At 36.9% G+C, this 23,477-nt stretch overlaps 2 protein-coding genes across 2 annotated transcripts in view; both read right to left on the minus strand.

The window, feature by feature from the left end:
- Positions 1 to 311: 311 nt before the first annotated feature.
- LOC311052793 (glycerol-3-phosphate dehydrogenase [NAD(+)], cytoplasmic) overlaps positions 312 to 23,477 on the minus strand; it is a 346,962-nt gene continuing 323,796 nt past the window's right edge. Inside the window, exon 9 of the transcript XR_014601551.1 lies at positions 312 to 405. The gene's annotated coding sequence lies outside the window, so the exon portion shown is untranslated. The remainder of the gene's footprint in view (positions 406 to 23,477) is intronic.
- The window catches only part of LOC311054055 (angiotensin-converting enzyme-like), a gene marked incomplete at both ends in the record, with an annotated part of 41,341 nt that continues 37,665 nt past the window's right edge, over positions 19,802 to 23,477 (minus strand). Inside the window, 3 exons of the mRNA XM_084069935.1 lie at positions 19,802 to 20,015; positions 22,388 to 22,510; positions 23,153 to 23,251. Of these exons, the coding sequence (XP_083926061.1) occupies positions 19,802 to 20,015; positions 22,388 to 22,510; positions 23,153 to 23,251 (436 nt within the window). The remainder of the gene's footprint in view (positions 20,016 to 22,387; positions 22,511 to 23,152; positions 23,252 to 23,477) is intronic.

The following is a 23,477-nucleotide window of genomic DNA, read 5'->3' on the forward strand; positions in this document are numbered from 1 at the left end:
CTTCAGCCCTATATACTGTACATTTCGGCCATTTGAAAATAGCAGATCTACAAGCTTGCAATGCGTCGCGATGCGATGCATTGCGAGCTTGTAGATCTGCTATTTTCAAACGATTTTTATAGATGTGGAAACTTGAAATAGAAACTTCTGCCTAATGAGTACTTTTACTTTTGGTACTTTAAGTACATTCTGATGCCAATACTTTTGTACTTTTACTCAAGTACATTTTGAATTCCAGACTTTTACTTGTAACAGAGAAATTTCTACATTGCTTTTAAAGTTAATATTTGTAACTGAAATATTTGCTTCTGGGGGGGTCCCTGGAACAACATATTTTGAGGTGGGGGTCCACGGCCAAATACATATCATTTTGGGGGTCCTTGACATGAAAATGTTTGAGAACCACTGATTATAGCAACATACGTTTTTTTTTTTTTTTTAAACGTTAGGATTTAGAAGACATTTTGTAGAATCCCCAGAAACAAAGATTTGGGTTAAAAATGTTCGCTTTAAAAAATATATATTCAAAGATCTTAATGGGTTAAGTCAAAAAAATGTAGTACTTTTTCCACCACTGTTTAATATAACTGCTAATGACTGATATTATTATGAATGCCAGCTTGGCTGTTTCAAACTGCTAATATTTCTGCTGCTCACTTAAAGGGTTAAGTGGTATAATTTTTGTTCAAATACATGTTGAATATCTCCATATTCTGATTGTTATCATCGCTCATAGGGGTGTTTGTTCAGTTAACAGGAGTCGCCCTGTCTCTCTCCTGCTCTTTGGTAAACAGAAAATGCATTTTCGAGGTCAGCATACCGTCTTTATCCAATCAGGAGAGAGAACTCACACAGGATACAGGAAAAAAAACTAGTGGAATTGGAAGTGATGACACAAAGAAATGAGCAGACAACATTGGAACTGGAACACTGTCAAATGTAAGCTGATAAATGGGTACTCTCTTCTGATTGGCTGAATTTGGCAACCCACCTGAAAATGTAATTTATGTTTATTTAAGAGCTGGGGACATGGAGAGACCCCTGTTACTGAACAGTTACTAAGTAACAATGGCTATATCAGAATATAGAGACTTAACCCTTTAAGACCGGGAACTGTGTCATTTTAAGATTTCTTTGGCTATTCAAAAATAGCAGATCTACAAGCTCAAAGCGCGGCACTCGGTGCCGCACTAAAAATGACACACAGATGCGTTCCTGGTCTTAATGGGGTAACCTGCAAAAGAAAAAGTAGAAATACTTGTAGTAATACTTGGAGTATGTTTCTGGACATACTCCAGTAAAGTAAAAATATCCCCCAAAAAAACATAAGTACAGTACTTGAGTAAATGTACTTAGTTACTTTACACCACTGACAATAACATGTATATTGTATTGTATTGTGTTCTATCCTACAGGGCTGTGGACCCTGTCCTTATGTGTCACTCATCAGTACCATGTTGTATATGACCAAATGAACTGGACAGATGCTCAGCAGTTCTGCAGGGACAAGTTCACAGACCTGGCTACTGTACACACCCTGGAGGACTTCAACACACTGGACCGTATGGAGGACTTCAACAAACTGGATGTACAGAAAAGAGTAAATATTTCTACTTATCTGTTCAGTTTTTACACCTTCTTTTGAATTATGCAGAGGTGGGCGAAGTACTGTACTTTTGTCTACGTAAGTAAAAGTAACAATACCACAAGGTAGAAATACTCAGTTACAAGTAAAAGCCTGTATTGTATTCAAACATTTACTTTAAGTAAAAGTGCAAAAGTATTGGCATCAAAATATACTTTTTTTTAATCAACTTTGTTTTCCCTAAAGTTTTCAAAATGTGTCGAAATCTTTTGAAAATAGCAGACCTACAAGCTCACAACCCCCAAATAGACAAAGTATGAAATATAGCTGGTTTGGTGAATGTATGTTTTGTAAAGATAATATAATCCTACAAAGTAACTTGTAACTAAAGTTTTACAATAATTGTAGTGGAGTAAAAAGTACAATATTCAACTCAAATGTTGTGAGGTAAGAATAAATTATATTTAAAGAAACGTACCTGAAAAGTGTAGCCTACTTAAAGCAGCACTATGTAACTTTCCTCTTTTACCCCGGATTTGAACCCGGTTTCCTGCGCAAGTGCTGATTTTCTTTTACCATTGAGCATATAGAGCTAAAGATAGCTAAAGAGCTATAGATCTAAATGTCTAAATAAGACCAGGGAGACCAAATAAAACCACCCCAATTGTCCAAGTTATATTGTGAGCCCTTTGTTGTTTATCTTGTATGTCAATGATATGTGTAAGGTTTCCAGGTTACTCAAGGCCGTAGTTTTTGCAGATGACACAAACCTGCTATGCTGTGGGGATGACCTGGAACAACTACTGGATACTGTGGGTATTGAAATGAAAAAGTTACAGAGTTGGTTTGACACAAATAAACTCACACTAAATTTAAGTAAAACAAAATATATTATATTTGGAAACCGTCCGACTAACAAAGATACAAATCTCACATTAAATAATATAGAAATAGAAAGAGTAAATGAAATAAAATTTCTTGGAGTGATTATAGATAATAAACTAAGTTGGAAACCACATATAATGTATATCAAATCAAAAATTTCAAAGTCATTAGCAGTATTATATAAAGTAAAAGACCTTATAAATCAGTCATCATTATATACTTTGTATTGCTCCTTCATACTCCCATACATTATTTACTGTGTGGAGGTGTGGGGCAATACATATAAAACAAACACAGATCCAATCTTTATTCTTCAAAAAAAAGCAATACGAATTGTAAACAATGCAGATTATAGAGAATCAACTAACCCGCTCTTTATTAAACTGAACACACTGAAATATAACGACCTGGTTGATTTCAAAACCATACAACTCATGTACAAAATAAAAAATGATCAATTGCCAAACAGTATCCAGAGGTTGTTTGAGTGGAGGGAGAGTCATTATTATTTAAGAGGAACACTTATGTTTAAAAGATATTTTGTAAGAACAAACCTAAAGTCACATTGTATAACAGTTAAAGGTGTGGAGTTATGGAACACCAGCAGCGAAGAACTAAAGAACTGTAGTACCTTACCTAAGTTTAAAAAAATGTATAAGAACAACATATTGACAGGATACCGTAATATGCTGTGAAGTTGTCTTGTTGCTTTTGTATTTATTTTTCAATTTTTTATATATTTGACCATTATCATGAAATGGTTCAAAAGAAAACATATATATATTTGTGACTATGTATATGTATGTACTGTATATGTAAACATATATAGTTACAATAGGGGTAGAGCCAGATAAGCTTAGGCTTCTTTCTACTCCTTTTCGAACAATTAAGATTTTATTATAAAGGTGAAAATTATTATGCATCACCACATTTTTTTTATGTTTTATTGTACTTTTGAGTTATCGTTTTCAGTATTTACTTTTTATTTTTTCTCCTGTATTTTCTTTTTTTTTAATGTTCGAAATAAATAAACAAACAAACAAGCTCATTGTTTGTTTCATCACTTCAAATTTCAATTGTTTATCCTGTATCCCGTTTGAGTACTCTTTCCTAATTGGATGACATTGGTATCCCAACATGAAAATATATTTTCTAATTACTACAGAGAGCTAGAGAGACAGGTAGACCTCTGTTGCTATGGGGTGCTCAATTTAAACATTTCTTACTTTCAACCCCCCCAATTACTTTGGGGGGCCCCAGGTGATTAACCCATTAAGACACTTTAAAACACAATATATATATATATATATATATATATATATATATATATTCAAAGATTTGCACCATTTTTTTCCCACGGTTTAAAAATAAATAGTAGATCTACAAGCGCGGCACTCTATGAGCTTGTATATCTATCAAATTGTCAAATGTTATGCAAGAAAGAGGCAAACATTAGTCGATCTACAAGCTCACAACGGCGTTGTGAGCTTGTAGATCGGCTATTTTCACAATATTTATCTGTGGAACCGAGTCAAACTAAATGTAATGCCTACAATTCCTAGTGCTTGTCAGGGTGGGGGAGGGGGGGTCCGCAGTTCAAATATGATTATTTTGGGGGGTGCACAGTTCAAATATGATTATTTTGGGGGGGTCCTCAGTTCAAAGATGATTATTTGGGGGGGTCCTCAGTTCAAATATGATTATTTGGGGGGGTCCTCAGTTCAAATATGATTATTTGGGGGGGTCCTCAGATCAAATATGATTATTTGGGGGGGACCGCAGTTCAAATATGATTATTTTGGGGGGGTCCTCAGTTCAAATATGATTATTTTGCGGGGTCCTCAGTTCAAATATGATTATTTGGGGGGGTCCGCAGTTCAAATATGATTATTTTGAGGGGTTGCGGCACTGAAACGTTTGGGAACCCTTGCTGTAAGCAGACCTCAACTGAGCTACAAAGACATATGACAGATATGATCATGATGACATCATTCCCAGAAGAGATCACGTGTTTTAATGAAAATCACATTGCAGTCAGTCGTGACTCGTGAGCCTAGAGCACTTTGAATGTTTTGTGTGAAAGCCACACCCCCCATTTTACATCCATTTCCCCAAGCTGAGATAACCTTGACAATGACAAACAAACACATCAACACGTTTGTGTGCGAACGAATGTTTTTCTTTATTAAAGACGTATTTCTTATCCCTGGCCTTCAGCCAAGTTTTCCTTTACTGGTGCAAATGTTTTGTTTGTGTCCATTTCATTGGTATCGTATACTAATGTATGTTTATAATGCATATTTTGTTTTAACCTGTACAGCACTTTGGTTGACCTGGTCATATTAAATGTCCTCAATAAATTATGGGTCTTCAACGTTTTTCAGGCCAAGGACCCCTTAGCAGAGAGAGAGATGAAGCAGCTAGGGACCCCCCACTACATATTGTATAACATTTTGTTGCAGATTAAACATGTTCATATATTTTATAGATAGCTTCATAGACTAGTTTGACAGCACTATCATCAGTGTTGTGTAAATTCATGTATTTTGTTAGTTTTTTGTTACACATTAGCTTCTCTATTAATTCATGTTAATGTGCATTTTCAGACCTTTTAAACCCTCAGTACTAAGTAAACTTGACCGTTGGCTCTGTACTTGGTCTGCTCTTTTCCCCCCTCTTCATCAAACCTCTTTGCCGAAAATAGACGTTCTGCAAGCTCTGCATGGAGTAAAAAGTACAATATTTGCCTCTGAGATGTAGTGGAGTAGAAGTGCAAGTATTGAAAATTGGAAATACTCTGGTATCAGTCAAGTACCTCAAAATCGTACTTGAGTACAGTACTTAAGTACAGTACCTAGACCCACTGGTGTCATGGTATTTATTTTCTTTAAAATCTTTAAAATCTTTTCATTGTGATACAGATAAATAGGAGCTATACTAAACATGATCTGAAAATGCACGCGGCCCACCCATCTAACTCTCAAGTGGGCATCCAGCGGGGGGCAATGGCCCAGGGGGGGCAGTGGCTCAAGGGAGGGGGGGGGGGCAGTGGCTCAGGGGGGGGGCAGTGGCCCACGTGTTTTAATGAAAATCACATTGCAGTCAGTCGTGACTCGCGAGCCTGCAGCACTTTGAATGTTTTGTATGAAAGCCACACCCCCCATTTTACATCCATTTCCACAAGCTGAAATGACCTTAACAATGACAAACAAACACGTCAACACATTTGTGTGTCGGACGAATGTTACACCCCCCCCCCCCCCCCAGCGTCCTCGCATGAACCGAACGTTCGTGCCCCCAGGCTCTGGAACAACTTGTCCGTAGTTGCTACCCAGTCCATTGGTATTCTTAAGTCTTCATTAAAGACAGTGGTGGAAAAAGTATTCCAATGTTTTACTTAAGTAAAAGTATCTATAGACCCCTTAACAGACGACGTCACACTGATAAAAAAAACAGTACGCGCCCAATGAAACCCATTCTGTCAGGTCTCGCTAGGACGCGCCTCACTAGCCAACACACAAGAGGGGGTTGGGATGTGCTGAAACCAGCGCACCCCGAAACAACAGAATTGATTGCGTGAAACAATCACCTGTGCGTCCAGTCTCAATGTTAGTAAACAAATAATTGGTCTATACTGCAATGTAGAACTGTAGTGAAAAAAAAAATACTTGTGTAAAAAGTACAAAAGTATTCATTATGCAGAATGTCCCGTTTCACAAGTTATATTATGTCTAAAATGTATTTTAAAATATTTTGAAAATAGCCACAAACAAGAAAAGCAAGGTTTAAATATGGGGGTTCTTGACATTTAAAGGTTTGAGAAGCGCTGCTGTAAAGCTTTGGTTTGCAGTCATCAACTCAACAGTTATTATGACCAGGTCAACCAAAGTGCTGTACAGGTTCAAACAAAACAATGCAATATAAACAGACATTAGCATACGATAACAATGAAACAGACACAACACAAACAGACATTAGCATACGATAACAATGAAACAGACACAAACAAAACCTTTGCACCAGTGAAGGAAAACTTGGCTGAAGGCCAGGGAGAAGAAATAAGTAACTAAGTATGTGTACTCAAGTACTGTAGACTACTACTATTTTGAGGAAATTTTACTTTCTTCTATATTTCAATACTTTTACTTCTACTCCACTACATCTCAGAGGAAAATATTGTACTTTTACTCCACCACAGTTATTTAAAAATGTAGTTAAAATGTAGATTTTGATTATTATTATTACAAAACACACTAATACCACTTCAGCCCTGTATATACAGTAGATTGGTAGATCTGAAGGGCTGAAGTGGTTAATGTATGTTTTATAATAATAATCAAAATCAACAAGTAACTAGTAAGTTTTCAAATAATTGTAGTGGAGTAAAAAGTACTTGAGTAGATGTACTTAGTTATTTTCCACCACTGCTGTAGACCCACTGGTGTAATAATGGTATTTCTTTTCTTTCAAATCTTTCAAATCTTTTCATTGTGATACAGGTAAATAGGAGCTACTGTACTAAACATGATCTCTAAATGCACGCGCCCCAGTGGGCCAACCAATCGAACTTTCAAGTGGGCCTCCATCCAGAGAAGCTTGGGAACCACTGCTCTACACCAAATAGCTTTGCTGAAAATAGCTGATCTAAACAAGCTCATAACGCGTCACAACGCTTACAGATCTGCTATATTCACAGAATGTTTGCCTATAGTAATAGATGTTGTGCCCAGAAAAGGAAACATTGGAGATTAAGCGATTAATGTCAATCCCTTTGCAGTCAGTGAGTCGTGACCTGAGGAGCCACTTTGAATGTTTTGTATGAAAGGTGGGGAATCAAACAGATAGGCGGGAACATGGACACTCCAATGGTCTGAATTCAGCTATTAAAGCTTAACGTTAAGCCCTGTCTACAGTCACATGAAGAGAGGAGGCGGCAGAGAGGAGAATGAAGACACAGGCTCTGTTGTGTGTTGTGACCATAACAGGTAAGTGCTGCTATATTCTCCTATATGACTGTTAATATGACGGTTAATATGAAGGCAGTGGAGGAAAGTAGCTAAGTACATTTACACTGGAGTATTTCTAATTTTCGGTACTTTTACTTCTACTCCACTACATCTCAAAGGCAAATATTATACCTTTACTCCACTACAATTATTTGAAAACTTTAGTTACTTTTGTAGATTTTGATTGTTATTACAACACATTATCCACTTCAGCCCTATACACATTTTGGCCATTTGAAACTAGCAGATCTACAAGCTCGTAGATCTGCTGTTTTACAAAGATTTGTGTACATTTAAAAACTTGAAAAGGGGCATTCTGCATAAGGAGTACTTTTACTTTAGGTACTTTAAGTACATTTTGATGCCAATACTTTTGAACTTTTACTCAAGTACATTTTTAATACCGGACTTTTACTTGTAACAGAGTATTTCTGCATTGCAGTATTGATACTTTTACTTAAGTAAAACATTTGAGTTCCCTTTCCACGACTGCCTTAACCACTTAAACCCTATATATGGTTGACCGGAGTCCCACAGGGCTCTATAATAGTGTATTTCCTGCAAATGTTATATGAATTAAAAAAGTAATCGATAAAATAATCGCTAAGAAAACAATGGATAGCAGTGTTGATTTTGACAGCATGAATTTTGATTTAGTTTTAGTCATAGCCTTTAAGACATTTCCATTTAGTTTTAGTCATATTTTAGTTTTAGTCATATTTTAGTTTTAGTCATATTTTAGTTTTAGTCATAGCCTTTAAGAAAATTCCATTTAGTTTTAGTCATATTTTAGTTTTAGTCATATTTTAGTTTTAGTCATATTTTAGTTTTAGTCATAGTCTTTTGAATATAATTCCATTTAGTTTTAGTCATTTTTTTGTCATCTGAAATGTTTTCGTTTTTGTCTAGTTTTAGTCGACTAAATATCATAAGATTATAGTCGACTAAAACTACAGTTGATTTAGTCGACTAAAATGTATGTCGGCGGTGCCTTGATGGCATCGTAATGGCTGATTTTACACTTGGTTGACGCGTTGTGAGCTTGCTTGCTTGTAGATCTGCTATTTTCAAAGCGCAACACCCGAGCGCAACCAAACATAGAATGACTTGTCTTTTGGTTCTACTGGATCTCTTCTCCACTCGTCCCTCACTAACATTTTAGTCTAGTTTTTATTTGTTGACAAAATTGTCACTATATTTAGTCTTTTAGGTTTAGTCGACAAAATCAACACTGATGGAATAGGCTCTATGCACAGCAGCCATATTGGGAATGAATTGGGCCCCTTCCTTACTTCCTTCACAGGTGTTACCAATGATACTAATTAAGGCTCTGTTCCATTTAGTGTGGCATAGTGGTTGTCTTATTTTCAAGGACCCCCATAACTCTGAGAGTGTACAAATGGAACCAAATGGACCCTTACGGGTCCATTTGGTTCCATTTGTACACTCTCAGAGTTACACACCCACCATAAGGGGCCATTTGGGAACCAAAATGGAGTGTTTCTAGTGAGCCAACATGCACCATATCAGCACCCTGACCAGAACGGAACAGAGCCTTCATTAGTATCATTGGTAACACCTGTGAAGGAAGTAAGGAAGGGGCCCAATTCATTCCCAATATGGCTGCTGTGCATAGGGCCTATTGTGATGGTATAGCAGACAATAACATATATATTGTATTGTATTGTGTTCTATCCTACAGGGCTGTGGACCCTGTCCTTATGTGTCACTCATCAGTACCATTTTATAAGTTACCCAATGAACTGGACAGATGCTCAGCAGTTCTGCAGGGACAAGTTCACAGACCTGGCTACTGTACACACCCTGGAGGACGTCAACACACTGACCCGGATGGTGGACAAACTGGATACACAGCTGTATAGAGTAAATATTTCTACTTATCTGTTCAGTTTTTACACCTTCTTTTGAATTATGCAGAGGTGGAAAAAGTTCTCTTTTTACTTTTTTTTAACCCATTAAAACCAGTGGTGTAAAGTAACTAAGTACATTTACTCAGGTACTGTACTTAAGTACAATTTTGAGGTATTTTTTACTATACTGGAGTATTTTCAATGTTCAGTACTTTTACTTCTACTCCACTGCATCTCAGAGGCTAATATTGTACTTTTACTCCACTACAAGTATTTGTAGACTTTAGCCTACTAGTTAGGCTACTTTGTAGATTTTGATTATTATTACAAAACATATTACTAACCAACTTCAGCCCTATATACATACATATACGCAACGCATTGCAAACAGACATTGCAAACAGACTACACACCAGAAAAGAGTAAATATTTCTACTTGTCTGTTCCCTTTTGCAGTGGTGGAAAAAGTACTCAAATGTTTTACTTAAGTACAAGTAATAATACTGCAATGTAGAAATACTCAGTTAGGGCGCGCTCCCACCGCACTTTTATTTTACCTCTGGGGCGGAATCTGCCAATGCTTTGTCAATGCAAATGCGTGGATTCCTGGTCTTGCAGATTTTTTCCAAGAATCCACACATTTGCATTGACAAAGCATTGACAAAGCAACCTGACAAAGCAAGCATTGGCAGGTAAAATAAAGGTGCGGTGGGAGCGCGCCCTAACAAGTAAAAGTCTGGAAATTTTTACTTGAGTAAAAGTACAAAAGTATAGGCATCAAAATGTACTTAAAGTACCAAAAGTAGAAAGTACTCATTATGCAGAATGTCCCATTTCACAAGTTTTCAAATGTTTACAAATCTTTTGAAAATAGCAGATCTACAAGCTCATAGATCTGCTATTTTCAAATGGCTGAAATGTATATAGGGCTGAAGTGGATAATGTATGTTTTGTAATAATAATCTAAACCTACAAAGTAACTAGTAACTAAAGCTGTCAAATAATTGTAGTGGAGTAAAAGAGCAATATTTGCCTGTGAGATGTAGTGGAGTATAAGTAAATGGGAAGTACTCCAGTAAAGTAAAAATTCATGTACGGGGGGGGGGGTCTGTTCTTTAAAAAAGAAACTGTACATTTGTTTTGTTTCTTTATGCTTTCTTCTATATGTACTTGTTTTTATATATATATATATATATATATATTTTTATTTTTTTTGCCTGAGAATAGGGACGCCAGGGGTTAATGATCGTTGGTGCAGTGGTGGAAAGTAACTAAGTACATTTACTCAAGTACTGTACTTAAGTACAATGTTGATGTATTTATTTATACTTTACTGGAGTATTTCCAATTTTCATTACTTTTACTTCTACTCCGTTACATCTCAGAGGCAAATATTGTACTTTTACTCCACTAGAATTATTTGAAAACTTTAGTTACTAGTTACTTTGTAGATTTGTATTATTATTACAAAACATACGTTAACCACTTCAGCCCTAAATACATTTAGGCCATTTGAAAATAGCTGATCTACAGGCTCACAATGCGTCGCGATTCCACGCATCGTGAGCTTGTAGATCGGCTATTTTCAAACGATTTGTATACATTTTAAAAATTGTTAAATGGGACATTCTGCATAATGAGTACTTTCTACTTTTGGTACTTTAAGTACATTTTGATACCAATATTTTTGTACTTTTACTCAAGTACATTTTTAATTCCAGACTTTTACTCGTAACGGACATTCTAGATTGCAGTATTGATAGTTTTACTTTTACTAATGTGAATACTTGTTTCACCACTGCTGAGAGTAGGGACACAGCAGGGTTAATGATCCTTGATGTCATTTGTTTCAAGGCACCCTGGATAGGCCTGTACAAGGATGTCAACAGCTGGAGATGGTCTCTGGCAGATGAACGCTTCTACAACAATGCAGAGGAACACACGTACAGGAACTGGGCTCTTGGTGAACCAACCAGTGCTGGACGTTGTTGTGTCATACAAGGTGGTGTGTTTTATGCTCTCAGTTGTGCAAGGACCTACCATCCCATCTGCTTCGACGACACAGGTGAGATGCAGTGGTGGAAAGTAACTAATTACATTTACTCAATTACTTTACTTAGGTAAAAAAAGATTGAGGTACTTTACTTGAGTATTTCCATTTTCCAATTGTCAGTACTTTTACTTCTACTCCACTACACCTCAGAGGCAAATATTGTACTTTTTACTCCACTAACATTATTTGAAAACTTTACTAGTTACTTTGTAGATTTGTATTATTATTACAAAACATACATTAACCACTTCAGGCCTATTTATTTTCAGAGCCAATAAGGAAATACATCAAACTTCCAAAGGAACTGACATGGTCCGAGGCTCAGAGGGAGTGCAGGGAGAAACACACAGACCTGGCCAGTGTGAGGAACCAGGCTGAGAACCAGGAGATCCAGAAGATCTTGTACTCTGGATGGGCCTACTGGATCGGTCTGTACCAAGACTCCTGGAAGTGGTCCGATGGGAGCAGCTCCTCATTCAGGTACATCGGTGTAAAGTAACTAAGTACATTTACTCAAGTACTGTACTTAAGTAAAAGGTTGAGGTATTTTTCTTTACTGGAGTATTTCCATTTGTCTGCACTTTTACTTCTACTCACTACATCTCAGAGGCAAATATTGTACTTTTACTCCACTACAATGATTTGAAAACTTTAGTTACTAGTTACTTTGTTTTTTATTATGACAAAACATACATTAACCACTTCAGCCCGATATACATTTCAGCCATTTGAAAATCTACAAGCGCACAGTCGCACACTGAGTACTTTTACTTTTGGTAGGCCTACTTTAAGTACAATTTGATGGTAATACTTTATACTTTTGCTCAAGTACATTTAGATTTCCGGACTTTTACTTTTAACAGAGTATTTCTACATTGCAGTATTGATGCTTTTACTTTGGTAAAAAAAATAGTACTTTTCCCACCACTGCTCAGGTACTGGATGACGGGGCAACCAAATGGTGGTCTGAGGCAGATATGTGCTGACATGGTGTTTGCCAGTGGGTCCAGATGGGGCGACAACAATTGTGACCATAAAACTTCCTTCATCTGCTACAGCGGTAAGTGATAACTGATAGTGATGGGAAAAGTTCTACATTTTTTTCTTGAGTAAAAAGTCCAGAATTCAAAATTGACTTGAGTAAAAGTACAAAAGTATCACTTTAAACTTAATACTTAGTGCCAAAAGTAAAAGTACTCATTGTGCAGAATGTTTTCAAAAGTATGAAAATCTTTTGAAAATAGCAGTCCTACAAGCTCACAATGCGTCGCATCGCAATGCATTGTGAGCTTGTAGATCAGCTATTTTCAAATGGACAAAATGTATACAGGGCTGAGTGTATGTTTTGTAATAATAATCAAAATCTACAAAGTAATGAAAGTTAATATTTGTAGTGGAGTAAAAGCACAATATTTGCCTCTGAGATGTAGTGGAGTAGAAGTAAAAGTACTGAAAATTGGAAATACTCCAGTAAAGTAAAATTACCTCAAAATTGTACTTAAGTGAGGGCAAAGGTCAAGATATGAATGTTACTTTGGATTTTATTTGTTTTCTTCATTCCGTTTTGACAAAGAGAAATAAGGAAGAACATTATTAAAAATATATTTTAAATTCATTTCACTTCATTATACTGTGAAGAATATTGATTAGCATCTGAATTCCATCAATGAAACGAACAGTGGTGGAAAAAGTACTCAAATGATTTACTTAAGTAAAAGTATCAATACTGCAATATAGAAATACTCTGTTAGGGCGCGCTCCCACCGCACTTTTATTTTACCTCGGGGGCGGAATCTGCCAATGCTTTGTCAATGCAAATGCGTGGATTCTTGGAAGAAATCCGCAAGACCAGGAATCCACGCATTTGCATTGACAAAGCATTGGCAGATTCTGCCCCAGAGGTAAAATAAAAGTGCGGTGGGAGCGCGCCCTTACTAGTAAAAGTAAAACAAATAAATAAAAATTACTTGAGTAAAAGTACAAAAGTATTGACATCAAAATATACTTAAAAAACCAAAAGTAAAACTACTAAAATATTTGAAAATATAGGGCTAAAGTGGTTAATGTATGTTTTATAATATAATAATTTATATCTGAAAAGTAACTAGTCACTAAAGTTTTCAAATCATTGTAGTCGAGTAAAAGTACAATATTTGTCTCTGAGATGTAGTGGAGTAGAAGTAAAAGTATTGGAAATTGGAAATACTCAAGTAAAGTTCAAATACCTCCACATTTTGCCTAAGTAAAGTACTTAAGTAAATGTACTTAGCTTCCACCACTGTAAACATCATCTGATGTTTCTTTCTAAAGTTCCAGTGAAGAAACAAGTGTTGAGAGTGAAGCTGAACGTAAACGCCCTGGATATGAACGACCCTGCAGTACAAGAGGCCATTTTGGAGCAGGTATGATTAAACTGTATTATTAAATAAAAGAGCATTTCACCCGTGTTCAGCCTTTTGTTCATATAATTGGTCCTTTAGCTAATGCAGTGGTTCTCAACCTGTTGGACCCCCCAAAATAATCATATATGAACCGGGGACCCCCCAAAAGAATCATATTTGAACCGGGGACCCCGCACCCTGACAATTAGCACTTGGAATTGTAGGATTTGAAGGCGTTATATTTAGTTTGACTCGGTTCCACAGATAAAATATTGTGAAAATAGCTGATCTACAAGCTCACAATGCCATTGTGATCTTGTAGATCAACTATTGTCATTCATATTGTTTTGCCTCTTTCTTTTATTATTTGACAATTTGGCCAATGTTTGACCATTTTTATAGTATAGTTTGTTACTTTTGATGCAGTAATGGTCATTATTCACTTCATTTCATTAGCTAAGAACTTATTTGACAATAAATACAAAGTTTACCAGTGACAATTCATGCAAAGGCTCTGGGCTAAGGGCCTCCTGAGCTCTTGGGCCCCTGGGCCTGTGTGGTAATCAAACCCCTGACCATGTATAACTCACCAAGAGATGATGATGATGACCAGACACTGTTCATCAGAATCATTCTGCTCTGTGTGTCTCAGTTGAAGCAGAACATGAAGGACCACCAGGGGGCGCCAGCAGACATCAAAGTGAAGTGGGTGCAGCAGGCTGATGGAAGGATCTTCCACAAGGAAGACACGAAGAAGAAATGGGAGAGGAAGAGTGAGCTTTAAACCACAACAAAAAGTGAGCTTTAAACCACTTAGAATGATCCCTGGCTAATAAGTCTTATATGCTTTAATACACTATAATTACCCTCTATAACAAAAATTAAAACATTTCAATATTTTATTTATTTCAGAAATTGTTAATCTTTCACTCAACGGGGAAAACGCCAGTCGCAGGTTGATGATGTCATTTGTCCATGTGTGTTAATATTGTAATATTTTACATATAGTTTTGATGCTCATATTAACATTAGGAAGTATTAAGTTGGTTTTAAGTCAGCACATGCATTCCATACCATAGGTCTGGACCACACATGGACAGATGACATCATCAACTTGTGACGGGTGTTTTCCCCGTTGAGTAAAAGATGAACTATTTCTAAAATAAATACAATATTTAAGGTGTTTTTATTTTTTAATTTTAGTTATAGAGGGCAATTATAATGTATTAAGGCATACAAGGCTTATCAGCCAGGGATCCTTTTAAAGGATCACTTCACCCATTTTCAATTTTCACTTCAACATTTAGAAAGCGTTTGCTGCCCACCCATCTGGTTTTCTTTTTACACCTTTTTCTCCCCAATGTAATCCTTTCACCAATTGATTCTTCACCTCACACATCTCTGTGTTGCTGTTGTGTCCTACTGACTCACCTGCCAGTGAGGAGCCCCCACCGGGAGGACGTAGAGCCTTCGTACCTACTCCTCCCGCCCAACACTCCCTGCTGTAGGAGTACGTACAGTGACAAATATCACTCCCCGCCCGGCTTCACTCCCCCAACACGGACCAATCCTGTTCAATGCCGGATGCACCACGGTGGATTCGAACCCACAACCTCCGCTGTGGTGGTCAGTCACTTTACCACTGCGCCACTTGAGCGCCCAGCCCACCCACCTGACCACTTAACACAAGTGGTCCTATGGGTGGGCCGCATGCATGTTCAGAGCATGTTTGTTTTAATGATCAATCAATGGATTGTGTTCCAGCTTGGATCAATGGAACCGACATAACCAACCAATACATATAGAACCACAATGGAAACAAGTCCCCACCACTTTTTTGTGTTATCCTTTTAGCATTAAAGAGGTAGTTCACCCCCAAAATGTTTTTTTTTTCTATCCATTACTCACCTTGAAGCCTTGAATTCATGGAGATTTATTTTTGTCATATTCCTAAGCCAATCATTTCCATTTCCATTGAGTCTCCTACCAGAGACTCCACTGGTCATCAAATTTTAGTTTTGTAATACATTTTTGACTAATAAAGTAATCAATCAAAACATTTTGTTTTAATAATGTTACATTATCAATATAATCCTAGTGTTTTGCCAATTACTTGGGGTATACTTGCAATATCCCACAGGTTGTGAGTCGCTGGTCTAAATAGCTCATCTACACGCTCACAATGCATGAGCATGTGTTAATAACGTGTTCCTCTGCACACGTAACGTCCTCCCCATCAAACTCCTGGCTGTCAGGTACAAAGAACCAGCTGATCACTACATGTGTATCAGAGACCTTCAGAACCAGCTGGTCACTACATGTGTATCAGAGGCCTTCAGAACCAGCTGGTCACTCCATGTGTATCAGAGGCCTTCAGAACCAGCTGATCACTACATGTGTATCAGAGGCCTTCAGAACCAGCTGATCACTACATGTGTATCAGAGGCCTTCAGAACCAGCTGGTCACTCCCTTCATACAATTCCTTAGGACTTGTTTTCCTCATTCAGAATATTGAGGACACAAAATCCATTGAGTTTGTTTTTTCACTACATATGCATACTGATATTCCCCACATATGTGGAACAAACTCAAAGAAAACTGTTAGCAATTTTAAACTAAAAAGACCTTTCTGTTTGCCATTGCCATAAAGACAGAGTTATGTCTCTATATTGTGTGGTTTTGCTGTCATTTATCACTTTTCACATTCACTATTTTGTGTTTTATCCTTTTCTTCTGTTTTTACACTTTGTGTTGTTTTACTCTGTTTTTAGTCTTATTCAGGTGGTGGGAAAAAGTACTCAAATGTTTTACTTAAGTAAATGTACTTGAGTAAAAGTATTGGTATATAAATATACTTAAAGTACAAAAGTGAAAGTACTCATTTTGCAGAACGTCCTATTTCAAAAGTTTTTAAATATATAAAATGTATCCAAATCTTTTGAAAATAGCAGATCTACAAGCTCACAATGTGTCTTATCGCGACACATTGTGTAGAGTTGAAGTGGTTAATGTATGTTTTGTGATAATAATCTAAATCTGCAAAGTAACTAGTAACTAAAGTTTAGGTAAATGTACTTGGTTACTTTACACCACTGGTTAGTTATAATCACTATAGGAGTGTCATTTTAACCCAGACTGAGAGTTATGTCTCTATATTGTGTGGTTTTGCTGTCATTTACGACCTTTTAAATGTTTCGTTTTATCCTTTTCTTATGTTTTTACACTTTGTATAGTTTTACTCTGTTTTTAGTCTAATTTTAGTATTTCAACCCTGTTGTTTTAAATGAGCTCTATGAATAAGTGGATATGATTGGAGTGGGAGACTCATTCTATAATACTGCAGAGTTTGAATAGAGAACATTCTGAAAATGTATTTGAATGAACATTTTTTCAGATCTTTGTTTGACAGTGATAATGTATGAACTTTACACACTTATTACAAACATGAATGAAGAGAGACGTTTTAAAACTGTGTTTCTCAACAGTTCTATTTGTATTTGAAGACGTGTTTCATATATTACCATGTATGGGAATGAAGTTCTTGATCAGTGTAATGACTTCATTAAACATTGGTTTGAAATTGGCAAAAGATGCATATTTTTATTGTATTTACATTCACTGTGACATAAATTATATCTCTGCTGTCCGGCCAGAACCAGCTAACTCCAAAATGGTAATTGTTCAGGAAATGAAAAACAAAATATACATTTTTTAGAAAATGAAGAAAACCTTATATTTTTTAAAACAAAGCAGTACTGCCTCATCAAACTTGGTATTGTGACTTTATATATTATCAGATACTTGCATGTGTCATTATATTATCACCACTTTACCCAAATCCAGCTCAAGTGGAGTTAGGAGGTTTTGTCCATCATTGAGTGGAGTTAGGAGGTTTTGTCCATCATTGATAAGAACAGCTGCCAATGAATCTCAAAGCTCACAACACATTGTGAGCTTGGAGATCAGCTATTTATGGTGTGCGCCATCCTCATATACTAAGTATAGATCAAGCTGAATGCTGTACTTAAACAACTTTTATTTTAACATGCATTGGAAACATCCATGGATCTAACTGTTACCACTGTTGTTCTTCTACAGTTGAGTACTACAAACAATTCTGCCTCAATACTCAATACTAAATGTATTTAACAAAAGCAATCATGGCACACCAACAATAAATAAATGGCCTATCAATAAAAAATACATTCATGAATAATAGAATCTGTAGCCTATCAAATCTGTAGCCTACTGCACTAACAATAACAACCACAGTTGCATTTACCTATCCATCAACATTTTATTATTACACTGTTGTGTGTTGTGTGTTGTGTGTTGCCTAAACCTTCCAGTCACTGGGTTGGTGAAAACACCCCGCAAAACGGTGACCAGAGCCGAGAGCAAATGACTGTTCACTTAAAGTCTCTGCTAAAGGTGGAGGGTAAAGCATGAATGCAGTCTGACATGAGTGATATTCAGTCACATCCTGCATATTGGTTTAACGCTGAAATTACACAGTGAAAACTGTCCAAATTTATATCTGACAATTGGTAAAAAAAAAAGTCTGAATTACGTTTTTTTAAATCTGTAGTATTTATATTTGACAATTGGCAAAAACCCTGTATATATAGTATGCAGCAGTGGAGAGCATGAGAGGAGGGGGGAGTTGTTTGTTTTTGACGGACAGTTTGAGGATCCAATGGAGTTGGGAGTTTTCGTCAGAGGCGCTTTTTAATACTTTTCATAGGTTATTATAAAAAAAAACTTTACACAGATGTAAAGGGGGTTCAATAGCATTGATTTATGAAAAAAAAAAAAAAAACTGAAAATGGAGTTAGCTGGTCCTGGCTGGACACATATGGACATATATTATGCAGAATGTCCCGTTTCAAGTTTTCAAATCTATATAAATCTTTTGAAAATAGCCGATCTACAAGCTCACAATGTGTCGCATCATGGCCGAAATGTATATAGGGTATATATATATATAAGTGGTTAATGTATGTTTTGTAATAATAATCAAAATCTCCAAAGTAACAAGTAACTGTTAGTGTTAACAGTTACTAGTGTTCAAATAATAATGGAGTAAAAGTACAATATTTGCCTGATGTAGTGGAGTAGAAGTAAAAGTACTGAAAATTGGAAATACTCCAGGAAAGTATAAAATACCTCAAAATTGTACTTAAGTACAGTACTTGAGTAAATCTACTTAAGTTCTTTCCACGTGTGTGTGTGTGTGTGTGTGTGCGTGTGTGCGTGCGTGCGTGCGTGCGTGCGTGCGTGCGTGCGTGCGTGCGTGCGTGCGTGCGTGCGTGTGTGTGTGTTGATTTCATCGACTAAAACTATGTTCGTCGACTACCTTTTTTCACTGACGAAAACAAAATAAAAACTGAATAAAAACTAAGCTACGATGACTAAAACTAAGACTAAATATATTGACAATTTTGTCAACAAATAAAAACTAAATGGGGACTAGTGGAGAAGAGATCCAGTAGAACTAAAAGACAAGTCATTTTATGTTTGATTGCGCTCGGCTGTTGCGCTCTGAAAATAGCAGATCTACAAGCTTACAACGCGTCGCAGCTCGACGCATTGTGAGCTTGTAGATCAGCTATTTTCACTTTTCAGCATGCAACCTGAAAGTGTAAAATCAGCCATTACGACACCATCAAGGCACCGCCAACATATATTTTTGTTGACTAAATCAACTGTAGATTTAGTCGACTATAATCTTATGATATTTAGTCGACTAAAACTAGACAAAAACTAAAACATTTCAGATGATTAAAATATGATTAAAACTAAATGGAATTTGATTCAAAAGACTATGACTAAAACTGAATCAAAATTTGCTGTCAAAATCAACCCTGGTGTGTGTGTGTGTGTGTGTGTGTGTGTGTGTGTGTGTGTGTGTGTGTGTGTGTGTGTGTGTGTGTGTATGTTAATTCTAACTCTGTGTCCATCATTACATTGCATGTTTTTAGAGACACACGTCTGTCATTATAACCCGTCAAATCCCTTCTTACCACCCAGCACCCTGTTTGTAGCCCTCAGGGACGGGGGGCACCCAGGTGAGGTCGGGCCACCCTAAGGTTTCATTCACGTTCTGCTGTTGGAGCCATTCGATCATGGGATCAAAGTATCTCATCAGAGCCCCGGCGTCCATCTTGTTGGAACCCAAGGCGCTCTGGAGAACCTCAGTCCAGGGTTTGGAGGAGCCAGACTTCAGCACCGTCCTGGAATTATTGAAATGATCTCACTTCTTTGTAGGGCTGCAACAGTTCATTGTTAATTTAACTATTTAACCCATTCAATCCGAGAACACATCTGTGTCATTTTGGGTTTCTTTGGCTATTCAAAAATAGCAGATTTTTAAAGCGAACATTTGTAAAACATTTTGTTCCAGGAATCGGCCCCCAGAAGCAAAGATTTCAGTTACAAATGTTTGCTTTAAAAATATATACATCATTTTTATATCATCCCGCTATGAGCTTGTGGATCTGCTGTCTAAAAAAAAAAAATGGTCCTCACTAATGCTCATTATAATATGGTATCAGTTCAGAAACCTGCCTACCAGTGACATCATCAATGGGGAATTGAAGCTAATAGAAACTGCAGGCTTTCTATTCCTGGAAAGTTAGCATGCTGAAATAGAAGCCGTTGCTCTCGCATTAATACAAATAAATACAAAAAATTTAACTGACCATACCTGCCTACCGATGATGTCACTGGTAGGCGGGTTTCAGAATACATATATGTGTATAGTATATCTAAGGTTCATGGCCCCCTCCTGTTTGTGCTCTACACTAAATATCTTCACCTAAAAAGCTTGTAGTTCTGCTATTTTGCCGAAAGTTAGCCCCAGCATAAGGATGCTAGCGTTCACGTGGTTAAGAGTTATTAAGTCACCCATGTTCTGGTTTTGATATCCCTGACCAACAGGTTGGGAATGGTTGTTCCATGATGTTTGTGAAATGAATTAACTCTATATAAGATAAACTATACATCATGGCTGTCGGGCTGTCTCCATAATTTAATTATTTTAATTGTAAATCAACGCCCTACTTGATCATAGCCTGGCATGGCCCGACTAATATCAGTATATCACTGTGTAGATATTAGTCTGGAATCTCTGCATTGAAGGTGCATTTCCAAGGGGCGGATAAAACAAATGCCTCTGGTGATAAACCGACCCATATTTGCATACTGGGCCCTGATTGGCCCCTCTCAACTGAGAGGGGCCAGATCTAATCTGCCGAGGGGCAATTCTTTTTTTCAAATGGCAGATTCGCCTGGAACCAGGCTAATTTGATCATACTACAGCGTCACACATACTGTAAGTATCAAAAGTAACAGATCTACAAGCTTGAGCTTGCAGATCTGCTACTTTTGCTATTTTTTTATTTGAATCCTGAAAAGCAACAGTTTTGGACAGGTTTCCACAAGACAGAGACGATATATATATAACTCTATATAATAATCTCTATATAAGATAAACTCTATAAAATAAACTCTATATAGAAAACTCTATATAATAAACTCTATATAAGATAAACTCTCCATAACTCTATAGAGACAGACGGGAACTACACATTTCACGCCCACCTTTGAGACAGCGCCGCTACGCGAGGTCCGTGAGAACTATGAACTGCAGCTGACAATGCATTCCCTATGAGAGGATATGAGAGTTAGCCTACTTTTAAAATATTCCTACATTAACTGGAGACGATATTGATTTAAATAAAAATATGTTGCCAAATGTATGGAGTGTCTTTGTCAACATATCTTCTTAATAGTTGATGTGTTTCACATTTAATTTGTCACTTTAATGGATTACCCATAATATTAACACAGCAGAGGGTAGACGGCAGACAGACAAGTCTTTACGAGCACCGAGCGCCGACTATGAATTCTCATCCAAATCCCAACTGACTTTGTTCATGTCTATATTTTGAACATCTCATAGGTTTATATTTATTTTCTACCTACCGTGGAGCTCCGACGGTACAAGACAAATTAAAACGTGTGGGTTTACTGCTGTTGTATTAACTTGCCTGAATGTAAGTTGGGGAAATAACCCAACTAAATGGAGGAGTGACATATCCCGACATTTTCAACTACTTAGTGAATTCTCCAAGATAGTATTAATATACAAATAGTATTGCAAGATGCTGTTTGGATAATTGTCCAAAATAAATAGCCTATAAAAATTATCCATGAGAGACACAAACGTATCTGGGTATTGAAAACCTCAAGGGATGCGTCCGTGACATATATAGGCCTACCATGCGACCACTTAAACTTTAGATTTCAGATGCTAGTACTTTTGACACACTGATGGAGTATATTATAGTATACTGTGGGCAGTATATTGAGATGACAGATATGGGACATTAAAAAGGATAAATTAAACAAATGGGATAGTTTATTAGAACACAAAAAAAATCGCTACAGACTCAGTAGTTAACCAGTGAAATTATGGTATTTTACAATGCCTCTCATAGAGATTACATTGAGAGCTGCAGTTCATCGTTCTAACGGAGGATTTGTAGGCGCCCGTGCCAGCCCGTGTGTGTCTATATAATAAACTCTATATAGGAGGACTTACTCTAAGATGGCTCCTGCCTCCCGGGAACGGTAGATGTCACATGTGTGCAGGGGGCCCACGTGATTGGCTGCCTGGCACAGTTTCTCATGGAACTGGAACTGCAGGATGTGGCTGACAAAATACCTGCAGGGGAGATGTTTCATCGCCTTTATATTTACTTCAGTTTAGTTGTATTTACACAACATTCAATACAAAAGAGACAAAAAAAAGTTACTGCCGTCGGGTTATTGAGAATCCGTTCCTTGTATATTCTGATATAAATCATTGCTGTGTATAGTGTTTGTGCAGCGATCTTCCTGTCTTTTCAGCTCTTTAGTAACACAGAATATATTTTCAGGTGGGTCAACAATTCCATCCATTCAGGAGAGAGAAACTATTTATCAATTTCAGTTTTATAGTTTGACAATTCCAACTCTCTCTTGACAGGACGAAATTGGCATCCCGACCTGAAATGTATTTTCTGTTTACTTAAGAGCTGGATAGACGTGGAGAACCCCTGTTACTGAACAAACATTCTATAACAATGATTAGCATCAGAACAAAGAGCTATTTGCTTTTGAGTACATTTTGCACTTCACTGACAATTAATTGCCGTAGTATCTTCAAATAGTCTTAAGATGTTGATGAACATTCACAGCCCAAGATTGAACACAAGGAACTGTTACAATAGTTTGATTTCATGCAAGGTGACCAGATGAATATTTATTTGGTATTTTCATATCTGCTTGTACAAAAGGCATTGGTTCCTAACCCGCTGATGTATACCTGATGTATGGCGTGTTTGAAGCAATGTGGTATTTTGCTCCAGGATCAAAGTGTTCCTCTGTACGCTTGATGGGTGGGCAGATTCCTTGGTACTTTGTCCTTTAAAAAGGAACAAGAGAATGACATCGGTGTGGCTTATTTGAGTCAAAGCGATTATTTCTATCCATGTGATACAGTGTATGTGGTGGTTTGTTTTGAAGTTAACCATATTTATCCATTCATCATCCATCCATCCATCCTCAACAGCATTTCTGGAGTTGGTACCCCTTAGCTGGCTCCTTTCCAGCCATATTTATATAACCATATAAATGGATATTCTCCTACA

This window comes from Gymnoscopelus microlampas (assembly GCF_963454915.1).
Source record: "Gymnoscopelus microlampas genome assembly, chromosome: 10".
Taxonomy (NCBI): Eukaryota; Metazoa; Chordata; class Actinopteri; order Myctophiformes; family Myctophidae; genus Gymnoscopelus; species Gymnoscopelus microlampas.